General features: G+C 43.7%; 1 protein-coding gene across 1 annotated transcript in view; it reads right to left on the bottom strand.

Moving 5' to 3' along the window:
- Nucleotides 1-3,393: 3,393 nt before the first annotated feature.
- ARRB2 (arrestin beta 2) overlaps nt 3,394-25,461 on the bottom strand; it is a 269,502-nt gene continuing 247,434 nt past the window's right edge. The window contains exons 12-15 of the mRNA XM_086945904.1: nt 25,117-25,200; nt 24,750-24,826; nt 15,190-15,244; nt 3,394-14,825 (exon numbers count right to left, since the gene is read on the bottom strand). Of these exons, the coding sequence (XP_086802030.1) occupies nt 14,732-14,825; nt 15,190-15,244; nt 24,750-24,826; nt 25,117-25,200 (310 nt within the window). The 3' untranslated portion in view covers nt 3,394-14,731. The remainder of the gene's footprint in view (nt 14,826-15,189; nt 15,245-24,749; nt 24,827-25,116; nt 25,201-25,461) is intronic.

The following is a 25,461-nucleotide window of genomic DNA, read 5'->3' on the forward strand; positions in this document are numbered from 1 at the left end:
AGATATGTCCTTGTAAAGGGTAAACTGGGTGGCCGATATATCTTACTGGGTAGCATATATGCACCCAACACCGATCAGGTAGCATTCATACATTCACTCTCAGGGGCTATATCACACTGGAATGGAGTCCCGTGGCTTCTTGAGGGTGACTTCAAAAGCGTACTTGAAACTAACTTAGACTCATCATTCCGCCCCGCCTCCCAATGCCCACTACAGCTGCCACCTCAAATGCCCCTTAAGCCCTATAGAACTGGATGCAAAACTGGGGCCTCACGGACATTTGGCAGGAGCTAAATATGACTGTCTGAGTATACGCCTTCTATTCTGCTCCTCATTCCTTGCATGTAAGATAGATAGCCTACTGGGCACACTAGGACTCCGCCCATGCGTTACTTCCATTGATTATCTGGGCCACACTCAGAACTCAACAACCATTCTACAGCTGCGCAGTTCACGGAGTGGGATGTGTTTAAGATGACACTGCATGGATACTGTATGGGACTGCACTGGAATATACGCAGACACATAGACACTGACGTATCGCGCAATCTCTTCCGCCTGGAGGTTGCTGCTGTTATTGACCCGACCGAAAATTCCCAGGTGGCGGAGGCGCAGCACAAGTGTGCAGCGCTCTTGGAATGCTAAAGAGGTCACAACTAAGTCGTCCACTCAGCCTAAACGCATGCTACAGCTGAATGAGCTGGATCACTCCAAACATGGCTGATATGACAAGTCTGGCCCAGTTGTGGCATTGCACTCCACTATTGGTGCACGGTTATACACCCAGCAGGAAATCCATGCAGAAGTGACATGCCATTATACACCTCCCTTTATCAGTCAATGATCGCGGCTGCCTCGAAAGACATTCTCTCATTTCTGACTGCTGTGCCCCTCCCCAGGATCACCCAAGAACAGATGGCAGAATTAGAGGACCCCATAGCGCCCTTTGAAATTCAAGAGGAGATACGAGCGTTGGAGAAAGGCATGACCCCAGGTCCTGACAAATTGCCTGCTGAAATTTACAAAGCCAAATACCACGCAGCTGGTGCCCCGATTGCAATCACTATATGAGGAGGCTCTAGAAACCTCCTGCCTACCAGACTCTCTTCGGAAAGCATTCCTCATTTCCTTGCCAAAGCTAGGTAAAGACCCTGAGGCCCTGGGCTCGTACAGGTCTTTAGCATTCCTGAACACAGACTATAAATATTGACAAAAATCCTGGCAGACCATCTACGGCTGCTGGTTCAGAGGTTGGTACACACAGACTAGAATGGGATTGTTCTGGTCCACGCACCGTCGCTTAACTGGTGGTGGTTTTTCCGTATTATGCACTATGTCCCACTTACATGCCCTTCAGCAGGCTGCTTGGTTCTCGATTTGGAAAGGGCCTTTAACTCTTTGCAATGGCTCTTCGTCGTTGCAGTACTACCCCAGAATGGCTTTGGAGACAGATTCCGGAGGTTAGTCTGCTTACTGAATATGCAGCCATCGACCAGAGTCAAGAAAGGCTCCCTAATCTCAATCTGCAGAGCTCTCTGGCCTGACAGTCAATTGGGCTAAATCCTGGCTCTTCCCATTATCCCCAACCACACCTAACCCAGACATGCACTTGTTTGCAATCCCCCTTACATGGCAGAGCACACATTCAGATACTTGGGAATCCAAGTCTATCATTCACTTACAGATTTGTTTGACCAGACAGGTGCTGTCACTTGGATGTGCACTCAGATGACCTTCTGGAAGAGATTACCTTGGTCAGTGGCAGGCAGAGTAGCTCTAATAAAGATGGTGATGCGCCTTTGTCTCCTGTACTATTTCGCTAACCTATGAAGGTGTGATCCGGAATTTCATATGGAACACCTCCGGAAACCAGGTGGCGCTCATCAAGCTTTATCAGCCAATAGACCGCGGGGGTTTAGCAGTGCCTAACTTTGAGCAATGCTATTTGGCGTCCCAGCTCCAATGGGTGTCACAATGGCTTGCCAATTCACATTTAACTGACACCGTCACACTACATCCAGCCTGGAGCCTATATGATATCTGCCAACTATTTCACCCGTGCCAGACCATTGCCGCCCAAACCCACGCTTCTGCTGGTTGCACACCACTGTTTTAGACACCGCCTCTACCTTACAAGGGAGGTATGTGTGCTAGGCCTATACCAAAGGAGAAAGCAGAACAAGGTCACATGCCGGTTTATTGATTTGGTTCTACTAATGGCCAAAGGTGGGTTACCCGTCGTTGGAAATCTCCTGATCCCCCGTCCCTCAAGTCCTTGACACAACTGCTCACTACCTGTGCGCAGGCAGAAAGCGTTGCCCTGCTCGGGAAGGATGCTTTGGGACTTCGTAAGCACCCTATAGCTAGTAGCTGAGACGCCATTATGGCTGACTTACACATCGCCATACATGAAGCCTTCCCATTGCCGGACAGCCAGTTGATCTGTGATGCAGAGGTAAGGGTTGAATTGTGTGAAACGTCCCCGTGGCCTCCCCTGGCATGTCCGTTCCAGGAGCGATACAACCCCATGAACAGCCCCGTCTCAGTGTTGAGACCGGAAGAGACAGACATAATACACTTACCCTAATAGCTAGCTGACTGGTGTTGCTCATCGGAGGGTTGGAGTGGGCGGTAAGGGATAATGCATTAGTCAATGTTACTAATTCCTCTTCTCTTGACTAAATTGCATCTAATTGAGTTAGGAACAGTTTGCCTCTGGTATTGCAAAATGTCAATTACTGTGACCGAACCACATCCTCAATTGTTGAACACTCATTTATGCTGATGGACCCACCTTTGCTTAACTGAATGTATGACCTACACTTGTTTCTCATCAATTTATGTTGACAGGCACCATGGGAGAAGCCTTGTACTCGCACAATGCTGCCAGAGTCCGATCGGATGACCTTGCCATAACATTTATTCTTGCTGTAAGTTGACATTGTACGATGTAAACTTTCGTTGACATTGTTTATACTTGTGTGCGAAAGAAAATTAATCAAAATGCAATAAACAGATTTAAACGAAAAAAAAGAGGCAGTGTTAAATTTGACATTCTCTAGTGGATGGTGAATGGAAATGCTAGCAAATATAACTTACACACTGAAGAACATACCCTGACAGAGCAAAAGGTGTTTTGAGATGCGTAAGAGGCTGTGTTTTCAGGAAAGGCAGGTTTGCCAGGAAGAGCACAAGGAGCTGCTAGGGAATATCACTGCACTTACAACTGCTGGTAACGGATAATTCTCACCTGGATTTTGCACAAAACATCAGTTTCTAATGGAGGGTTTCAGGCTCTGTCCTCTATCGGTTTAAGTTTAAACCATGCCAATCTGGATTTCCTTTAAATTCCAGCCTTTGATTTTAGACAAATGATTTAACACAACACTAATAGCGGTTTGTTCATTTTTTTATTGAGCCATTTGCTATTACTTGTAGCAAAATCATTTCGTAATGTACCCGTTAAGCTGCTTTCACCACACTTTAACTAATTTACAATCACAAAACAGACTTACAAAATTGTACACCTCTGGGACACAGATACCAAAGGACTTGCTCTCATTGAGACTTCCTATCTACAGCTAATCACAGGATAGAATGAATAACATACAGAGAAGGAAATTTGGGTGAGAGGAAAGAGCAGACATGACGGTAGCTGATACTTTGTGCTGGCAGTTTATTACTTCCCCCCTCTGGCCTGTAGCTTATCTTTCATCAATCAAATCAAAAGTTATCAGGCATCTATAATCGTTACATTTTCCAATAAACCAGTTTCCAAGGAGTATGCTGGAAAATGTGGCATCAGTAGCTCATCGCACATGGTAATAGCTTTCGGCTCTAACTTGAAACAGGCTGCTTTCCCACTACAGTCAATGCTGCTAGAGCCTGGTGTATGTGGATACCATTCGGTATACTAGACTCTTACCACATCTGTGCACAAATGGCCTTAGCTCACCATCCTTTTGAAGCTTGTTGCATAATTAACATAGACGTTTAAAATGTTCAATCAAGAGATTGCACAGCCTTGCTGACAACCAGACAATACAATTTTACAGAAATAAATTCTGGATAAAAATCAGCAATTTGAACTTACAAATGATATATAAAAGAAAATCAAACATAAAACATGCCATGTGTTATGTAAGGATGGACTAAATTACAAGCACAAAACCCCCAAGGAACAAACAAGCAACTGATTAGGTCAAGCATAATGTTGAGGCACCTTCTTGTTTACCAATGACACAGAACTTTAAATTAAGATACTCTTCACAACGTATTTTCTCTCAACAAATCAACATTCGGGGTTTGAAATCCTCCTGAAGTGGCATGGGAGATGGTGCCAGCAGCAAGCCTTGAAGTTAAGAGTCTGAGCAGAAAATCTTTCCACAGATGTAGAGAGGCAGCCGAGGAGGGAGGTTTGAGAATGTCTTAGGTTGACTATGGATTTTCTACTGCCTCAACCACAGCCTGTTTACCTAGAGCCATCACTGGGGGGATCGAGGTGTTTATGGCGTTAAGTTGAGACTAGTCACAGCATCCTTTACAAAAAAAGCTAGTCAAAGCAGTAGGTATGGCTAAAAAAGGCACAAAAACAAACAAGAGCACTCTAAAGAAAGGTGGAAGCTCCTTCAGAAAATAAAAAGAAACTGAAAATGATTGTAGAAAAGGCAGCTCACATGTTATCCAAGTTCACATAAATAATGCCCAGACTTGGGAATTCCAGTGTGTGACACTCAGTGCCAAACATAAGAGACATTGGCAATTCAAGGATAAAGGACACTGCAAGTCGTGAAGGAGAGACCTAACTCGAGGGGTTGGCATTTGGTGGTTAGATTGGAGTCAAACCCTCTAAAATGAAAGTATACATGCTGTGGCACTTGGACGCTGTAAACTCCGGTGATTGCTACACGACACACTCACAGAAACTAGTCCAATGGCACAATAAACATTATGCCAGCAGGATTGGAATATGATCTGTACAGCTGAAAACTGAAAATCGCAGGTGTACACCACTCTGAGTAAGTATTTTCCTAACACGCTGATCCAGGAAGAAAGTTAATTCCATTCAACCCATTTATGCAATGCAATCAGAACCATAACATATCAGCAATCTGGGGATGTAAAAGTATTTACCAAGGACATAGTCAGGGGAACAATTAAAAACCAGCTGAGCAAATGTTGGAAAATCAGAGAATCGGCTCAATACCAGATCTGTACAGAAGCAATCAGTAATTTTGGGATACACCCAAAAATCAGACCAGAGATCTGTAATCTAGGGTAAAGTACTCTGACAAAGCAATGGTTTCTTTTTGAGTATTAAAGGAATCTTAATTCCCAACAGGAGTGCTTTTAAGAATATAAAAACAACAATGCCATTATCATTATAAACCACATGTATTTTTTAGGTGATCGATACCTGGACATTCGTGTAAAAGGAAAGCTGTTAGTTTAGAGATACTCGTAAGATTGGGCAGCAATAGTAGAAGAGTGTACTCTTGAGGCAGGTCACTGCGGATACCACTGACCCTAACGTACTACAAATGCAGGATGATGTGAAGTTTGGGCAGAGTTCTCTCTACCACTTACTACTCTTTGCTCTTCTAAATATTTGCCAGCCTCTAGAGAGTGAAACAGCTCATTATACAGTTTACCTCCTTATGGTGCAAAGTGCCTTATATCATACTGGAGGAGTAGTGGTCAGTTATTTAGGGGCAGGACAGAATGACAGAACTGTGCAGAAGGCTAGTATTTCAGCATAGGTATTCTACAGCAAAAGCCAGAAATTCTTGGGGATAGATATACATCAGTCCTGTGTAGTATAGATCAGACATTCAGAGATGGGAGTCAATACCTGATGCATTAACAAAAAATCAACCTGTGGAGCGCAATAGTCTGCGCAGCAGAGACTACTGAGGGGTGTAGCACAAAACTGGACCGTCCAGAAAACAGTATTAACTTAGGAATTGTGTACAATTTAAAAACCTTTAAGCAGCTGTTGATACATGTGTTGACACAACGCCTCAACTGAGGTGGAGGACTATAGATAAGGGAAAGCCATAACATAATGCATTTAGTGCAATGCTGTCTCATTTGAGTACCTGCTATAGCATAGGAACCCACATAATATTCCTTGCAAAAAAAATGCCCAGGACATTTCTATATCTGAGTTACTATAACTCAATAAACCTTAAGGGGTTGCTTGTAATACCTTGCACGTGGGAGAGGTGCCATCATTTGAACCAGGTAAAGACTGACCTCTACTAAGCAAAGACTAAAAGGCCAGAGGAAGAATGCAAACTTACGAAAAGGAATGTACTATTCTTCCCAAAAATATATGTCTAAAATTTCACTACGCTGTTAAGTACGAGTATTGTTGAGGGATATCAAAAAAGGACTGCAAAAGATTACTTTTGTAAGTACTAAGAAGCTCATTCCTATTTTATTTCTGATGTAGGTATTTCTGCATTGACTTCATATTAAATGAAAAAAATGGAAGCAATAACCCAGTACAAACAGAAATCATTGCCTGAAAATCTTCTCCTACATGGAGCTGCATAAAAGTTAAAACATAACAAAGGACAAAAATGCTCACCTGGGAAAATTTCATGCCGGTTGTTATACAGAATTGTCCCCCTATATGGAAATATGATGCAGAGATGTGAAATATCCGATTTCACAGAATATCTACTTCCATCACCAAAGTAAATTCTTGCATAGCCTTCTTTGACTCATTACACAAATAAATCTCTCCAAAAACACGCCCATCAGCAACACTTCATCCAAATAATAGAAATGATTAGCAAATTATCGACCATCATGGCTGAACTTTTCCCTCTCCACAATGGTACTACTTGTAAAACAGCCATGATCTGAAGCACAGTCGTCAAATTTGCTGTTTGCAAAATAACTGCAGCTGATGTAAAGCCAAAATAAAGCTTCTTACTTTTACACACTTAATGAGTTTCAGAAGTTGCGAGACTCCTATGTATCGTTCTTTAATTGCACCAACTATCAAAAGTTAAATGGAGGCTTGTTTTCTCAAAAAAGAAAAGTTACACAATAATAACCATTCCCTCCCTGAAAGAAGCAAATTCGCTTGAGGTCATGAGATAAAGTTCCTGGACTGTCACCCCAACCCCAAACTCTTTTTCCATCAAATATATTTTTTCCTTCATCAAAGATATTATTTGGCTGACGTTAAAAACAATGACAGAGCCCAGCGTTGAAGGCAATTAGGTCAACAGGTTTTTGTGTATCAAACAGGGCCAATGTTTAAATCAGACTTAGTGGTCTATAAAGAGAAAATAGGCCATCTGATTGTGGTGGTTCTAAAATCAGTAGGTGGATCCACAAGCACCTCCCAGTGAGCCTGCCCAGAGGTCTAGATACTCATAAGAGATATTCTCTTCCTAAGCAAGTTTAACAATTTCACCTTCAGCAGGGTCTATGTTGCCATATATTAAAGTTTCTAAAAGAAAGTTTACTTTGTCGCTAAGCAATACACCAAATTCCTCTGCACCTCTGAAACACTCAAAGAAAGAAACCTGGAGATTCGGAAACAAGATGGGAAAATAGATTATATAATATTTACTATTCCTGTTGAAAGTAGTCACCACGAGGTGATGCCCCCACTAGGCTCTTAAAAAGACTGAGATAGTCCTAATCAAAGACCTAACAGTTCGTAAAGTCCTATGCGATCATAGCTCCATAGGCAACTGATCCTCAAATGATTGTGAAAGCCTTCTAAACAAAACTTTTTTAAGGCTCTGTCTGCCATAACATTGCCTGTAACCAACAAAATAAATGTTGCAATTGTCATTAAATGGTATTACTAAGAACCTTGCCATCTTAACGTCCAAACAGCAAGGTCATGCTGGCCTAAATGGCAATCAGGCGGGGCCCGATGGGCTACTCTCACAGGTCAATGTATGAGCCAGTTATTTACTGTCCATTTCCCTGGGACAAAAACAAACATTGCCTGCAGCAAGCTCAAATCCATGCGGTCTTCCATACCTTGGAAAACACTTAGGGAGTGTGTCTTTACAAGTTCAGGACTGTCCCCATTAGCAAATGTGGACCACTTTTTTTTGTTACCTGGTTACCTAATGGGGGGTCACTTATTTGGGTGCCTGGGCCCATTTTCTATTCCAGTCTGACCCTAAAACAGAGTTTACGAATGGAGAGCTTAAGCCTCACAAAGTCACCAGTAGGCCATGTTCATGTACCCGACAGAAGTTTTTGGTTCCACATTTCCCTTATTTTAATGGTCAGGATCTGCTTTTTTGTGATTCCATCACATCGTTCCTTTAGTAGAAGGATGACCGCCCTGTTGCCTTATTACTTGCCCAATATTTATTTTTGGGTCCCTGGGATTCTGTAATTGCAGCCGTTACATGCGGTTTCCTGTTTGGAAACACTGATCCGAGATTGAGAACTTTCTTACCAAACTCTTAGAGCATGGTTTGCCTTTTTTGATCACTAGATCTTCCCTTACTGCCCCAGTTTGAATATACATACTTCTCTCCCAATTTAATTTTGCAACATGGTATCCAGCAATTGCTGCTGATCCCTTGCATTGGGTAATGGCTGCAACATTTTCCAATCATGGCCATCCAATCAGATCACAGGATCTATTGGTGGACAACAAAATGAGGGACAGAAACTAAAACTTCTTCACCCAATCAGATGAAGTTTTTGTAAAAAAAAAATCCTTGTATCTAGATTTGCAGTTAATCAATGGTCAGGGATCAAAATATATAAAATATTAATCCTTCAAAGCCCAATACAACTTTTCCTAAAATAAACATCTTGTAAACTACAGAACAGATTTACAAGAATCCACAAAAACTTGGCATTCAGAGTAACGTGCTATCATCATGAACTGTCAAATCAATGCAGTTTATTCAGCCTGATTCGACATGCCTACTTCGAAAGACATTGAGATGGATACCCACAGAATCCAGAAAGATAGTTACCCACGCACTCATCACCAGCAGACGCAACTACGGTAATGTACTTTACGATAGCGTCACCCAAAAGCAGCTCAAGAAACTACAGAACGTCCAAAACGCCGCAGCCAGACTGATCCTCGACATCCCCCGCCGCAGCCATATCACGCAACCCCTCCAAAATACCACAGGCTCCCTGTCAACAAGAAAATCATCTTCAAGCTCCTCACACGTGCCTACAAAGCTCTCTACACCGAAGAAAAAGCCTACATGAACCACTGCCTCACATTCCACATACCCACCAGACAACTCTGTTCTGCCCAACTCACCGTAGCCTCCGTTCCCAGGATCCACGAGACCAGAACCGGAGGGAGCTAAATCTCCTCTCTGGCCACCAGGACCTGGAAACCCTGCTCCTCCATCTCAGGCAATCCACATCGCCGACCCAATTGAAGAAGGAGCTCAAGACCTGGCTCTTCGAATGATTCTACACCTAGAGGGACCAGCGTCTGTCTCCCTCCCCCATCTCCAACGCATTGAGACCCTCACAGATGAGTAGCTGAACTTTACAAGCCCCAGATTCATCATGCTAAGCCTAGAATAATTCATTACTGCACTTTAGCAGAGTATTCCTATGGAAACTAAAATTAGAAATTTTACTTTTAGATCATTTTGAACAACACTGTTCCCCCAAATGTTGTTCCAATTTCTCATTATTCACAGAGAAGGGGAGAGGGTCAAACTTAAACTCTACCACCCCTGAACCCCCTAGGTAAAGCTGTACACACACATGAAGGGTGGAGAGATTAGAACACACTTTTAATAATACAAAACAGAGAAAAATTCATCTGTTTTGAAAACCTGCCCCCACTCACACACCGAATTGTGCAACATGCTTAATCATCGGGTCTGCTTACAATACCCCCTGGTATAGCCACACTCAGGGTGGAGCATAAGGGAGGGGGTAAAAATAAAAAATGGTACAGAATCACAAGACACAACACATACAGAAATATGACACACACTGTGGTCAAATGCCAATTCTCACCCTGTGACTAGGAATGGTGATACGACAAAAGTGCAGTTAAAGGGAAAGTGCACTAAAACTGGTTTGGGGATACCAATCAAAACCTTTATTCATAGGTTCCACAACCAGGATTAAAAGAAAGAAAGGATGGGTTGTGTTTAGAGGAGAAATAAGATTCTCAAAACACCCCTCCTATTACTGCTTGTGCCAACATGTTTCTACCGACTTACTGTGCCTCAAAAGGTCACCCTGGTCTTCTTCAGGACGTCTGTCGTTCCCAATCCTGGACTTGGCCAAGCCGCAATTCGGTCAATGTGCCAAGTTAAAAAAATATATATATTTGAGATGGATCGTAGTTTGATCGTCATGTGTAGTGGAGAATCCCAACAACACGGGATACATATACGATTTAATCGAAGTTCAAAACCCGAAATGGCACCCGGTAGAGAGGTCTCCCAAGGACACAACTGTTCTGCGGGAGCAACCTCTCGTCACTGCCTGATTCCGGGTTGCCATGCAGTTCCAATTTCTCATACAATGCTAAAGATATTAGCAAATTTTAAAAAACTATTTACGATTGAAGTCTCAAATGAACCACAACTACAGCGTTATTATCGCCAAAATAAAAGAAGGAGAAAATATGGTGAGGGGATCAAGGGAGAACAAGACTGATGAGTGGGAGAGAGAACAAAAGAAGGAAGCAGTAAACATTAGAAGGGATGGAGAAAAAAGTAAGAAGGGGAGGGCAAGAGGCAGAGACCAAGTGAAAGAGTGCACAGAATCAAAGGTGAATAAAGACAGAAAACTGGAGAGAAAGGAGGAGGAAAATGGGCATTACAAGAAGAGGAAATTTGCAAAATAAAGTAAAAAAATATATAAAAGCACAGACTAGAATAGCAAAAGAAAGAAGCAGAAGAGAAGAGAGAGAAATAAAGAAAAAGGAGAAGATAAAGAGATGAAATAAGTCAAAGAAAAAACAACTGAAAGGAAAGAAGGAACATGGAAAAAAACAGAACTGAGAGAAAAGGGCACCCAGGACAGAAACAGAAGTAGTGAAAGATGGAGGATTGAAAGGTAACGATCGGTTGAAAGAAAGGCATATATGGCCAAATGGATGATGAACAGAAAGGAAGTAAAAGGATGAGCTAAGTTTTCATAGTGGAAGGCAGCTCTGTTCTCATTGCCTGTGACCCTACCCGTCCTTCAAGGTAAGATGAACGGGCATGGGCGGAAGTGAGGGTGGGAGCTACGGAAGCAAGCTTATAAGGGCAACTGAGAATTCTTTTTTACCGGTTCCACCATGTAAAGATCCAAGAGGAGGACAATCTACCACAAACAGTTCATAATCTCAGTGCTAAGCAGCAAGGCTCTCCCTTCCAAAGACTACTGTGTAATAGGACCATATGACACTTCTCAAAGAAAGTTTTCATCACCAGCTTCGACCAGTTTTAACTGGTATATTTTTTGTTGACAGTAAGACAGGTGAATAAGAAAGATGCACAGACCTATAGATAATAATTAGAGATCAGCATAAATATAAGACACCATAGTGCAAGTGGGAGTGAACCTAGAGCACTCGGAGGGCAAGGCCAGTAAATGAGAAGTCTTCCTGTACTGTGCTTTTAGGCTCCCTCAACATGGAAGTTTGTTTCAAAATCGTTGTGTGTTCCTGCTCCAAGTTGTGGTACATCACTGATGATTAAGAGATCTACGACTGGAAACAGTGAGTCAATGATTTCAGCAGCAGAACAAGAAGTTGGTGCTGAATCAGAAGGAGTTAGTCTTATGGCAGCATATTTAGATTTGACTGGCAAAGCCAATAATGCCAAGGTCAATAATGTCAATTAGTGAGAGTAATTGGTTCAAACACTGGTAACACATTGCTCATATGGGCTTGAACTTTTTGGAAAAAAACCTTTGTGAATGGTTTTCAGCATCTGCTATTGAAGCTGGAGACCAGAACCTCCTTAACTCTAGTTTCCTCCTTTTCAATTGAAGTTAGTGTTGGATAAGATTTGTGTGTGCTCCCTCCAGTCTCGATGCAGATATTTGGACTTTTAATGAGTATCAAGAGAAAGCAATGGAATGCCTGGAAGTCACCTTCGATATGAATTAATGGAGAAACGTGGAGTATTTCAGCATTACAATTACTGACTGGCAATTTCTTGCTACAGGTTGTGCAGTACTTGAACACAGTTCTGTCAAAGTAAACACATTGTCAAAAAAGGAAAAAAGGAAAAAATAAAAAACAATATACTTTTTTCAAGTCTTCAAAAGCTGATTCTGAGCCAAGAACCGGCATGCCTTGATCCGGCTTTGCAGATCCTTTAACTAAGATGTAGAGAAAATTGGCACTTCAAAAACAAATGCTATGGTGGACTAAGAAATGCAAACCATTTGCCAATACCCAGGGGTTGTTTTTGAAACTTTAACATTATCATGTACAGAATCACAACAAGACAGGAGCTTGTAAAGTTTGTGCATTAGCTATTAATTCCTGCTTCGCAACCAATTAGGCAGACCAGCCACTGCTCGACCTCCACTTTCAACACAAATGCACAGTACCTTTAGTCTCAGCACAGCACTCTAGAAAATACCAATCTTCCACCTTCTTGCATAATTGCGGAGTGCACCCAAAATCATGCATACCAGGGATACTTATGGTACTGGGAATTTGCACAGTGCCCCCAATGTGGACTTTCTCTCTATACGCCTGATCTAAAAAAAATTGTTGAATGAAAACTCAAATCTCAGAATAGCCACAGTCAAGAGAAACTATCACAAAAGCTATGGAGACAACACCACCTATGCGCATATGCTGAAGCTATAATCGGTCTAAGGACATAGTATAAATATGAAGACGACGAATGGGACTTTCCATTAATGATAGTAGATAAATGGGAAGGAGGGGACTGAGCATGCCTATACAGCGCTAATGCTTGAAAACGTCAAGATAAATGATGTACTACTGCGCCTGAGGGAGCAGTACAGGAATGACTAGGACAATCTAAACCAGCAAAAAAATGCTCCCAGGAAAGATCAGTCTAATGTATCAAGCTTGGAAAAGGTTCCTACATCAAGGTCTTCAGTCTCTGTCTAGAATATAAATTGAGCTGGTTTCCTAGGAAAAGGTCTTCCTATTTAGGGTTCACTACTGCTGTGGTAAAGTAAGCTCTTGTTGGGAGAATTATAGCCATTGCATTTTCACACCTGCCCTCTGGTATCCGAAGCCTGCTACTGCTACCCCTGGTTTCAAGGAAAATGAAAGTAACAGAAGAACAGGCAGTAAACAGGGCTCTATTTACTTGGTGGTTTTGTCTCCTTGTCCTCCCCCCCCCCTCCCCCAACATGTAGACAGAAAGGCACACACAAGTTCAGGTTGGGAACAATACGCAATCCGACAAACATCTTCAGGGGACAAATGTTGTGTGATATCACTTCCTCTACCCCTGGCATTTGGTGAAGCAAGGTTCACAATTATAAGTACATGGAGCCAAAAAAAGAAAAGAAAATGTATCATTAAATGAAATAAAAGTGATCTGTCTGCAAAATAGAAAAATATTTTTTTTTAAAAAGAATATCCCTGATTTTATCTTTTGTACACTAATTTCAACTCTGTCTCTACAACAAATTAGGAACTTGCAAGGACACATTAGAGAGCTTGACTGTAATGCGACCTTCCACTATGAAAAATTTAAGGTGCCGAGAATATATCATCTGAACTAAAAAAGTGTTGCGATCTGTTTATGATCTACAGATTGATAATTTTTTTCTCTGAATGATGCGGACACTGGAATTATATTGTGGGAGCAATGCATGCGTTGGGAATGTAACCTATGAACTCACTGCCTGCAAGTTATTTATCCTATAAATGACACAAGCCGTGAAAATGCATCCTCAGATGGTGGAATACGAAGAGAACATATCCTTCAAAAGATGCATGGGGTGCAAATTTGTCCTTTGAACAACGCAGTTTATGAGCATATCCTCTGAAAGCTTCAGCACTGAGAATTTATCTTTTAAATGAGGCAGGTAGAAAATGTACAGTTTCAATGATGACTCTGTTGGAAGTAAATCCTTTGGACAATGCTGGCACGGATAACATCACCTGATCAATATGGGCACAGATATCTTCTGAAGGATGGAGGCACAGAAAGTATGCTCTGGAAAAACAATGTTGAGAATTCATCCTCTGTAGAAGGGAAATAATTTAACTTTTGAACAAAGCATGTGCCGAGAAAATAAATTTTGAAGCAGGGAGAGTATGTAGGCACTGAGAAATTATCCTCTGTAAATCTGCACACAATTCATAATCACAAGGGTTGAGATGCTGTGAAGTTAACTTCTAAATGATACATGTGCTAAGAGACTGTATCCTTTGAAGGTGAGATATGCGGTGCTTCCATATTTCCTCCATTACGATGAATAACGAACAGTACCAAAATGGATTTATTCCTCAGTACAGCAGAAACACTAGTTCACCAGGCTCAAGTGGTAAAAATGATGCTCTCCCTCGCTTCACATACAAGATTTAAAAGGCCAACTTTAAAATCCTGATGTATTTTCTTTAAAAATTTCTGTTAGTCTATAAATGATTAAAAAGATACACCGGACACAAATGTAAAAACTGTTGAAGCACGATGTGACAGTTCGCGCACCACCACGCCCAGGGACAAGTAATGGCGCAATGTCGCCAGCCCCAACGTATTCTTATTCTTCAGCTCTGCATCTAGCAGTCGCATAATAGCAGCCACAATTAGCAGAAAGCTTCGTCATCTTCTTTATCATCTTTCAATCCTTTCAGCCTCAGACGGGCAAAGTCTTCAAACACAATGTCATCATCGCCAAAACTGTGTGAAGAACAAGGAGCACAATGAATAGTTGGTCATAGAAGAAATAGCACAAGAGAGTTACAGAGGGAGAGAGATTTACAGAGGAAGAAAGAGTATAAACAGAAAGTGTTCAGGGGAAAATGAGACCGAGAAAGCGAGGGGGAGAAGGGAGGAGTAGCAACAAACACCATAGTGGCCAGACAGGCAGAGGGCAAGAAAGGCCAGTTTGATGGGGCAAGGGCAAGTTGGAGGGACACAGAGAAAGGAAAAGCCAAAGGGAGAGAGGCATAAGAGAAACGAGAGGCCAGAAAAAGATAGAAAGGAGAGGGTCACAGAGGAGAGGGCCAAACAAAGAGAACAGTGGGACAAAAACACATCTTACTTTGTTTCAAACTCTATAAGATTGGTATCAATTGGGGTGTCAGACTCTGGAACCACTGAAAGAGAATAACATTTTCTAATTAAATTTAGTTTAGTCTAATTAGATTGTCAGTGGACTTCGAGATGCAATTGTTCCATCAGATATGCATTTGACAACAATCCTAGACTCTTACCATGGCATAAGGGCAGTGTGAGCAAGTTGCATATCCGCCAAGGATGGCATGGACTGAGATGACCAGAGCAGTGTGGAGAGTCCAGATATTACCCTCATGGGATGCAATACTGGTGGCTTCCCTGAAACTAGACGCCTTGGGGAGGTTACTGGCTGGGGAGGCACTCTCTTCGGCGCCCTACCGGAATTTGAGCTGCCATCATAGACTGCTACCGCCCCTGTTGAGGTTAGGGCGAATGATGCCCCTGTTGAGTGACGGTTGGTTGCCTAGTACCAGAGTGTCTGTGGGATGAGTGTGACGAAGTGCTGCTGTGCCTCATTTTAGTGGTGCAGGGTCAACACCACAACGAGAGCTGCCACCTTAGTGCTCAACAGAATGCTCCGTTAATATGTTTCCTGTGTCACCTGATTCAATATTTTACATTTACTGGATATGATTGGGCTTCCATGTTGACTTCTGTTATTTTGCCTGCACACACTTGCCCTTTGTCTCTCTCTATGTTACTTCTTTTCTCTTGTTTATTTGTACGAACTGTACTTTTTGAAAATGGCAATAAAAAGATTTTTATTTTTTTAAAGGCTAGCGTGGACTGATTTTGTTATAATGTAATGTTATACACAGACAGCTTCTAGGCGCAGCAAACATATGTCAAATGGAAAACAAACAACAGTAATAGTTGCTCAGAAAAATTTTATCATAAATAGAAGTAATACAGCAAGACTGAAATTCAGGTTGACAGGATAGAAAAGAACAAGTTACTTATTTTCGGTAGCGCTCTTTCTCGTAGAAACTTTACTTAGCTTCAAATTCCTCACCTTTTGAATATTCCCCAGATGTCAGACTAAATCTGAAACTTTTCAGCAGGATCACCTTCAGGTGGTGCCATACGGACCCACACTGGAAAGGACATATGGGCTCCATATACGCACCACTGTTCATTGATGTCAGTTGCTTTTGAGGCTGTATGCAGAGCCCCAATAACAAAATGGTTGTTAACAGTGTGTAGATTCCGAGACATGGGATCTTATTAATGAGTAGAGCCCAATCACAGAACGGGGAGGATGGGAGGGTCGGTGAGGAATCTGCAGCTAGATGGAGTCTCTACCAGACTTAGCACTACCGAGGGTAGGAAACTTGTTTTTCTGATAGAGACTTCTAGGTGCAGATCCTCACCTTGTGACTAAATACAAAAGCAGTATCTAAATGCAGGCAGGTCAGTGAATGGAATCAAACCAGAAAGCCATGAGGGACCGAGAAGGCAAAATACCCCTCTCTGAGAACCGGACGCCAAGACAATTGTGCTTCGTAAACATATGGAGGGACACCCACGTAGCTGTCTGGTATATGTCTAGGACAGGGACTCCTTGTGATAACACACTGGAAACAGCTTTGGCCTTGGTAGAGTGAGCAAAAAGTCCTTCCAGAGGCTGCTTTATAGCCAATGTGTAGCAGATCCCAATATAGAGCACAACCCAGCTGGAGGTGGTTCTCTTCTGCACAGCACTGTCTTTAACGCTCCAGGAATCCCACGAAGGGCTGATCAGCCACCCGACGTTCTTTGAGACGATCATGTAGAAGCCCAGATCTCTCGTAGGGTCCAAGCGATGGAGTCTCCTCCTTAGAGGGGTGAGGTGGATCATAGAACACCAGAAGGGTGATCGATTGACCAGTGTACACCGACGTTTGCAGAACCAGTTTGTCTGTTGAATTACTGAAACATCATGCTGAGGTGATGGTGACTAGGAACACAGACTTGATGGTAAGGGGTCATAAGGAGCAACTGTGAAGCAGCTCAGTGGAGTGTACATGAAAAAAGTGAGGACTGTATTAAGGTTCCACTGGCATCCACTGCAGAGACCAGGTAATAGAAAGCCAGTCTGGACAAGACACCTCTGCACACCCATCCGGGACCCCTGGCATCTCGCCCTGTGGCATGGGCCCCACAACTGCTGAGGACTGAGCGAAACACTCTGCTGGCCGATGCAGATGCAAAGCATTGGTCAAGAAAGACCTAGCCGCGGATTCCTTACGTCATAGGTGTCGTGTCTGCCATCGTGACGTCTGCGTCGTCAATATAACCGCCACTCCGGTGCGCTGGCATCAGTAGTTTTCACGACTTTCCACGCCAGAAGGGACTGACCATGTTGTGTAGAACCAGATAACTAGGGCCCTGAAGGGGAAATAGCCCGGACACTAAAAACAATTCCACAGTGCGGGGAGGATGGGTGGGTCTATAAGGAATCTGCATCTAGATCATGTCTCTAAGAGATAAGGCTTTACCGAAGGCAAGTAACTTGTCCTTCTGATAGACACATCTAGCCGCAGATTCCTTACCTTTGAATAGATACCCAACCAATACCTTCCCCGCAGGAGGGACTGCTGGAAAGTTTAGACTAGGAAATCTTGAAAGACAGAGCGGCCAAACAGGCCCTCCTCGCGAAACTGGCAAACGTGTGCAGAGATGCCCATGTGGCCGCTTGACAGATATCTGATATGGGGCACCAGGCTGGAGAGCCATGGTGGCCGCTTTTGCCATGGTGGAATGGGCTCGAAGCTGTTCAGGAGAATCTTTCTTCGCTAAGGTGTAACAGGTTTTGATACAGAGGCTAACCGAGCAGGATATAGTCCTCTCGTGGACAGCACACCCCTACTTTGCACCCACATACCCTATAAAGAGTTAGTCATCCACCTGGAAGTCTTTGGTTCGATTGCGACAGATCGATAAGGCTCTTTTTGGGCCATGTGAAAGGGCGTTACCACCTTAAGCAAAAAAGATGTCCTTGTGCGGAGCACTACTTTATCCGGAAAGACTACAGGTAAGGAGGCTGAGGTGATTGTGCCTGCAGTTCGCTCTGGTGTAGAACTGACGATCTCCTCTTTGGCCGCCATCTTGCTGTAGGTTCGAGGTTAGCGGTCTAGCTGCCCTGCCCTCCTGCCCTCACAAGCATAAAATGATACCATCTACACGGAGGCGCAGCGGACACGCGCAGCAGGCGCGCCAATGGGGCGCGCCAAAGGCAAGCCCGTATGCGCCCGTCCGCACCTAGATCGGGCCCAGGGTCAGAAAACCTGGACATACTCCCATACATATGGATGTTATTAACAACCCGCCAGAGGCTGAGACCCAAGCCGCAAACACTTCCAATAAGAGCGAGCTCCCTCATCTTAGATATAGTTCTAAACAGCTCATGGCCCTAAGGACCTCAATAGAACAGAACTGCTCTAAATTACATTTGAAGGGCGAAACTGCTACTTGTTCGAACTGCGGCTTATCAATTACAATCAGGCGTAAATTAATCAAGGACAGGAAAAGTCACAAGAAAGACCACTGGCAACCCAGATGTAAAACATTCTCCTTGCTTAGCCTTAACTGCAGGTCACTACCCAAACACAAGTTTGACATTTTTAACCTGTTATTAGATGAAAAACCCGATGCCCTCTTCTTAACCGAAACATGGCTCCATGAGAGCTCAGGACCTGATATTGCGATGGCTGTGCCTGACAACTATGCAATTGAGAGGTTTGACCGCCCCAATAATACAGGAGGCGGCATAGCTGTTCTTTTTAAAAAAAGAGTACAACTGTGACTTCACGGGCCTTCCCAACGCGAATGGCGAAGTAGCAGTTTTCAAGCTTGCCATCACCCCCAACTTCACGTTCTCTGGTTTGCTGGTCTATCGTCCACCCGGCTCCGCCACAGCATGGACGACTGCTTTACCGGAAATCATAAGTCCCCTAGCGTTGACAGCTGCCAATTTTTCCCTTATTGGAGATTTTAATATACATCTAGAGAATCGAGCTTGCACCACCACCTCAGAGTTTATATCAGATTTAGCCGCCCTAAACCTAACGTTGTTAAATTCAGGACCAACCCACACTGCAGATCATTTACTTGACCCTATCTTTTCCAACCTTAAGGCAATTAATGTTCTCTAGGCGTTGCCACTCAGCTGGTCAGATCATTATTTGATCAGGTTTTCACTCCAAGTAGCCCCACAGGAGTGTAATGTTCCCTCGGATCAACCTAGGCAGATAAGAAATTGGAATAAATTGGACATGGAAACTTTGAACACCTTCTTAGACTCACACCGTCCCTGTTCAAAACAATCTATACACTCATTATCTGTAGCAGTTCAAAATTGGCTCTTGACGGCAATAGATACTTGCCTCCCATTGTCCATGGCGAAGCGCAAGGGCCTACGACCTCCTGCCCCTTGATTCACTAAAAAAGGAAAAATCTGAGTGCAAAACCTTGGAACGCAGATGGAGGAAAAACTATTCCCTGGACGCGAAAAAAAGAGTACAAAAGTAGATTAAACAAATATCGGACCCTCTGCAATAAGGCACGAGCAGACCATGTGTGCTCCACCATTGCGGAGGCCCTAAATCGCTCCCAAACCTTATTTAAGTTGTTAAAAGAACTTGCAGGATCTAAAACTACAGCCACGCCTCCAGACCTAAACAAATTGCAATGTGAAGCTTTAGCGTCCTTTTTTTATACAAAAGGTGGACAAAATCTATCAAGGAATTACGGCAGCCCAGAATAGTGGTTTCCCCTCTGACATAACACAACTGCGTCCTTCTGTTCACAATACAATTAGCAGATCCGACAGATGCTTCTCAGAATCCTGGAAGTATCTTGGACAGTTGGCCAAGACTAAACACTGAGACTCTACTTAAACTGCCTAATACCATTAAATCGGGGTCACCAAAAGACCCTCTACCTTGCACGATACTCAAGAATCTTGGCCCACACTTATTTGACACTATCACAAACCTACTTAACACCTCCCTACAAGAAAACACTGTGCCCTCCGACTGGGAACATGCCATGATCCATCCATTGCTAAAAAAGGCTGGAACGGATCTTAATCAGCCCTCCAACTTCCGGCCCATCCCTCTGCTACCCATCTTCTCTAAGATCCTAGAAAAACATGTGAACAAAACCTTAACTGAATTTGTCACCACGCAAAAGCTACTACCCTCCTGTCAATCTGGGTTTAGAGTAAGCGTCTCGACGGAAACCACTCTGTTAGGAGTCGCGGAAAACATTTGTTGCCTTTTGGACAAAGGAGAGATGGTGGCCCTTAAATTGCTGGTTTTTAGTGCCGCCTTTGATTCTGTATCACACACTCTCTAGGTATTCGTGGTTCAGCATTAGAGTGGCTCGTCTCCTTCCTGACTGGAAGGATGTTTCAGGTCTTTTCTAATACAGAATGCTCAGACACTTATGTCTTTTTACATGGTGTACCTCAGGGTTCTATACCAAGTCCTCTATTGTTTAATTTGTATATGAGCCCTTTGGCTAAGGTGGTAGAAGAAGCGGGTCTATCAATGTATTCATACGCGGATGTCTCACAGTTAATTTTCTCCCTTACATCTGAGAACATGGATGCCCCGTCCATGCTCAAACGCGGCTTAGTTAAAATAGCAGGTTGGATGCAGGACAACTTTCTCCAACTAAACTGGGAAAAAACGGAAGTTATCATATTAGGCAAAAACAAAAACCTGTGGGGCCCCCAACATTGACCTAATGAGATGGGCATGCTCCCTGACACAGTTCCACAAGCGCGTAATCTAGGCGTCATCATTGATGACTCTCTTAAGATGCACAAACAAGCTGAAAAAACCGCAACTACGTGCTTTGCCATTTTAAAATGGTTGAAAAAGATATGCTGGATGTTGCCCGAGCCAACAAAGAAAACCGTAGTCAATGCCTTAATAACCTCAAGGATGGACTACAGGAATGTCCTTTATTTCAGCTCAAATAAAGCAACCACCCGTAAACTACAGGTAATTCAGAATTCAGCGACCAGGCTAATATGCAATATTCCTAGATACACCCCTACTACCCAATATCTTCGGGGCCTTCACTGGTTTAAGGTTGAAAACCGAATCAAATTTAAAGCACTCTGTTTTATGCACAACATTAATTCTGCTAAAGCCCCGAAATACCTTCTGTCACTTGCCCGCCCTTATCTTCCACCTCAATCCCTCCGTTCTTCTACACAAAGAAAGTTTGTTATCCCTAAAATTCAGTTGTCCCGTATGGGAGGCAAATCTTTTTGCTACCAAGGGCCCGTGTTATGGAACTCCTTGCCTTTCTCAGTACGCAACGAAGATAACTGTTTTAAATTCCGCAAAATCCTAAAAACCTGGCTATTTAACATCTAGGTTCTCGTCTCCATCCATCTGACTCATACATCTCTACAAATCTCGCGCTGGGAAACCCTTTGTGGGTAGCTGTTGCGCGTAACAAATGCAATAATAATAATAATAATAATTCTTGGCAGAGGTTATTGTCACTAAAAAAAGCTGTTTTTGTAGTGAGCAACCGCAGAAGGCAGTTGTGCAACGGCTGAAATGGTGCGCACATCAGAAGGGTGAGGACCAAATTACGGTCCTAATCTAGCATGATAAAAGGGGGAGGGTGGGGAACAAGTGGGATAACCCCTTCAGACATCTATGCACCGGAGGGGATTCGAAAAGAGAAGGCTGATCAGGCATCCGAAGAAAAGAAGAAAGGGCTGACAGGTAGCCTTTCAGGGTGCCCAGAGCAGAGCCCTGCAAGCCCAAAGAAAGAATAAACAGGAGAATGTCTGACAGGGAGTCAGAACAAGGGTCCACAGATCAGTCTGTACAATATTTACTAAACTTGCTCCATCGGCAGGTGTATACAGACTTTGTGGAGGGACACCTGGCTGCCAACATAACCTCACAGACTTCGGAAGGAAGGTTGAAAGCGGTCAACTGTCGCTGCTCAATCTCCACGAAAGGAGGCGGAGGGTGGGCAGGTTCGAATGGAGGATCCTCCCCTGCTGCTGTGACAGAAGATCTCCCCAAACGGGCAGGCTGATTGGCGGATCGATTATCATTGCAAAAGCTTGGGATACCAGACTCTCCATGCTCTGTCTAGAGCAACAAGAATGACTTGAGCGTGGTCGCTCCTGATCTTCCAGAGCACTCTGGGCAGGAGTGGTATGGGCATAAAGGCGTACAGGAGGCCTGAAGTCCACTTGCGACAAATTGAGTCACAGAGCAAGACCCGCCTTGGAAACTTCAGCGTGCAAAATTGCTGAAATTGTGCATTCTTTTCGGAGGCAAACAGATCTAACCAAGGCTCTCCCCACTGTTGAATGAGTCATTGTGCCACCTCCGGATGGAGACCCACTCGTGATCTGCTGTGCACGTCAGCTGAGTTAGTCAGCGCTGGCGTTCAGGGAACCGGCCAGATGTTGAACCACCAGGGAAATGCCCTGTCATTCCAGCCAAGTCCAGAAGCGCAGGGCCATTTGACAAGGGTCCATGACCCCACCCTGCCCTGCTTGCTGCAGTACCACATGGTAGGATGTAGGAGGCCATGAGGTAAAACAGCCTCAGAGTAATCCTCACCGAAATCCAAGATAGAGGCTGAAACATCGGTATCATAGCCTGGATAGCATGAACTCGCCGTTCGGGAGGATAGGCCCGAAACTGCACTGTGTCCAGAACCGCCCGATAAAAGGGAGAGCCTGGGAGGATGTCAGGTGTGACTCTGGCACGTTAATAGTGAACCCCAGCGAATGAAGGAGGTTCGCCGTAGTCTGGAGGTGAGAGACTACTTCTTGGGACGAACCCGCCTTCAACAACCAGTCAGCGAGATAGGGGGAAGACTCCCCAGATGGGCTGTGACCACCGCCATCACCTTCGTGAACACCCGAGGGGCACTGGTGAGGCCAAAGGGGAGCACCGCAAGCTGAAGGTGCTCGTGGGCCACCGTAAACTGCAGGGAGCAACAATGGGCAGTCAGAACGGGGATATGAAAATAGTCATCGCATCCTACAAGTCCAGCTCTACCAGCCAGTCTTTCGGGTCCAGGGCAGACAGGATCTGAGCTAGGGTGAGCATCTTAAAACTTCTCCTTTTTGAGGAAGTAGTCGAGTGCTCGGAGGTCAAGGATAGGACGAAGACCTCCGTCCTTCTTTGGGACCAGACAATAGTGGGAATATCAACCACAGCCTATTTCTGATACTGGGAACCCTCTCTATAGCTCCCTTGTCCAAGATGGGTCTAGGTACATGGTTCCAAAGGTGGGTTAGGTGGACCTATGCTGCCCAAACCAGCCTGCCTGGGTGCGGGTTATCGGCTGGAACTCGCAGGACTTTCATATTGCCAGAGTCAGCAACAGGGGTGCCCACTCTCACCACTAGTTTTGCCCTATATATGGGACCTCTGGCACAGATTATGGGCATCACTATAAGCCACCAGGAACACAAAATAGCAATTTATACGGATAATATAATGGTGGCCCTCACCCAGCCTTATTCCTCACTGCAGGTGTTCTTAAGGGAGCTTGAAGCATTTGGCAGTGTCTGGCTTCAAAGTTAATATTCAGAACTGGAAGGACCACAACCTCACTGCCAGACAGAATGGCAGGACCCAGCTGGAGAGCCTTTTTCCCATCCTATGAGCAACCTATTGGGAGCCATATCGGAGTCTGAAAAACTGCCCCACCCTGAGAAAACAGAGGAATGTAATTATGTGAACCAGATTGCCATGGCTTGTTCAGATCTGAAGGCCGGGAAAAATTTAACAATTATAAATATCATCTATATTTCGAAAAAACTGATTCCCTATCTTAAATAATTATGAGACCTTTCATTTACATTTTGGGCTATTTGGGATAGATACATTTTTTATTAATGAGGTTTTGCTCAGCAAGATTTAAATGAGGCCCCAAGTCTTTTCTAATGAGGTGATTGAGTTAATGAAGTCACACTGGTTTGAGGCCGTTTCAGTCTGTGATACCCTATACTGCTATACTACGGTAAGGTAACCATGAGACTCCCACCTCGCTAACTGGGATAATTCAAACATGTGATTCCATGAAAAATCAAATGTTGTCGAAAGCAGCATAGTAAATTGGATTAGGCACTAGCAGCCTCTTGTTTCAGTGACCTTACACATGAGTGAAGGTATCCATCATTCATGAATATTATGTTTCCTTTCTGGTTTTAATTAATTTTGTGCCTTTAATTTCAATACAATACAGCCAGCCATAGAATAAATGTTAGAAGTCCTAAGTCTTAGGGGCTTAACAAAACAAATACTCAACTCTGCTTGGAAATAATCATGCAGATGACCTATGCAGTCAGCAGAGAGATTGATCTAAACACTGTAAACCATGCATATTATTAATGCTCTCATTCAAATACTCATACGTCCTGCTAGAAAAGCAACGATGTATACAGCAAGCTGCTCAGATGAGTTTGGAGAGCCAAAGGAGAGAATCCCTAGGATTATGACACATAGCTCAGTGTCAGATGTATATTTTGAGGGATATCAATGTCACAAGAAATCAGGCCCAACACCTAGTGGAAATGGCAATAGTTCTCTAGTTATAACTTACCTGATTGAGGTCGTGACAATGTCTGCTCTGGAGGTTTAGGGTGCATCAAAACAAAGGGTAATTCTACTGACACATCCCTGTGGAAAGGAAGCAAAAAGGAAAGCAGTAATTTTCAGGGGAGAACAGACAAAAGGAGGATAGATGGGAAAATGAGAAGAAAAGTGAGTAAAAGACTAACAGAGGGCCGAGACTGGGTACAGCAACAGAAAGGAGGCAGTGCTGTCAAACATTCAGTAGATTTATCAAAAATGTGTAGGAGAATGAAATTGGAGAAGGGAGAAAAGGAGACCGCATGAAAAAGGACAAGAATGAAAGGGGAAGCCAGAAAGACCAAGAGAGACACTGAGGAGGTGTGTACAGTACTCACCCTCCGCGAGATACCACCAGCTTCACTTTCACTCTGTAGGACACCAAGATACCCAACACCTCCTTATTTGCTCCTTCTTTAACTCTGCAAAGAAATTGCCAATCAGTCAGCATATGTCTTTATTAGATACTTATTGGTACCTTCTGCATCCTTCTTGTCATCAGTCTGCTGCCCACTTACCTATGCAGAGGTAGATGGCACATTTAGTGACCCTCATATACATTGTTTGGTGCTGTTTTCAACCTTTATCAACTTCTTATTGTTACCCTGGTATCTTAGCAAAGTTGAAGTCTTTTGGTGCCTTCCTATTTGTCCTCAGCACCCAATGATCTACTCCTAAATTTC

The sequence above is a fragment of the Lissotriton vulgaris genome, chromosome 12, assembly GCF_964263255.1.
Source record: "Lissotriton vulgaris chromosome 12, aLisVul1.2, whole genome shotgun sequence".
Classification (NCBI taxonomy): domain Eukaryota; kingdom Metazoa; phylum Chordata; class Amphibia; order Caudata; family Salamandridae; genus Lissotriton; species Lissotriton vulgaris.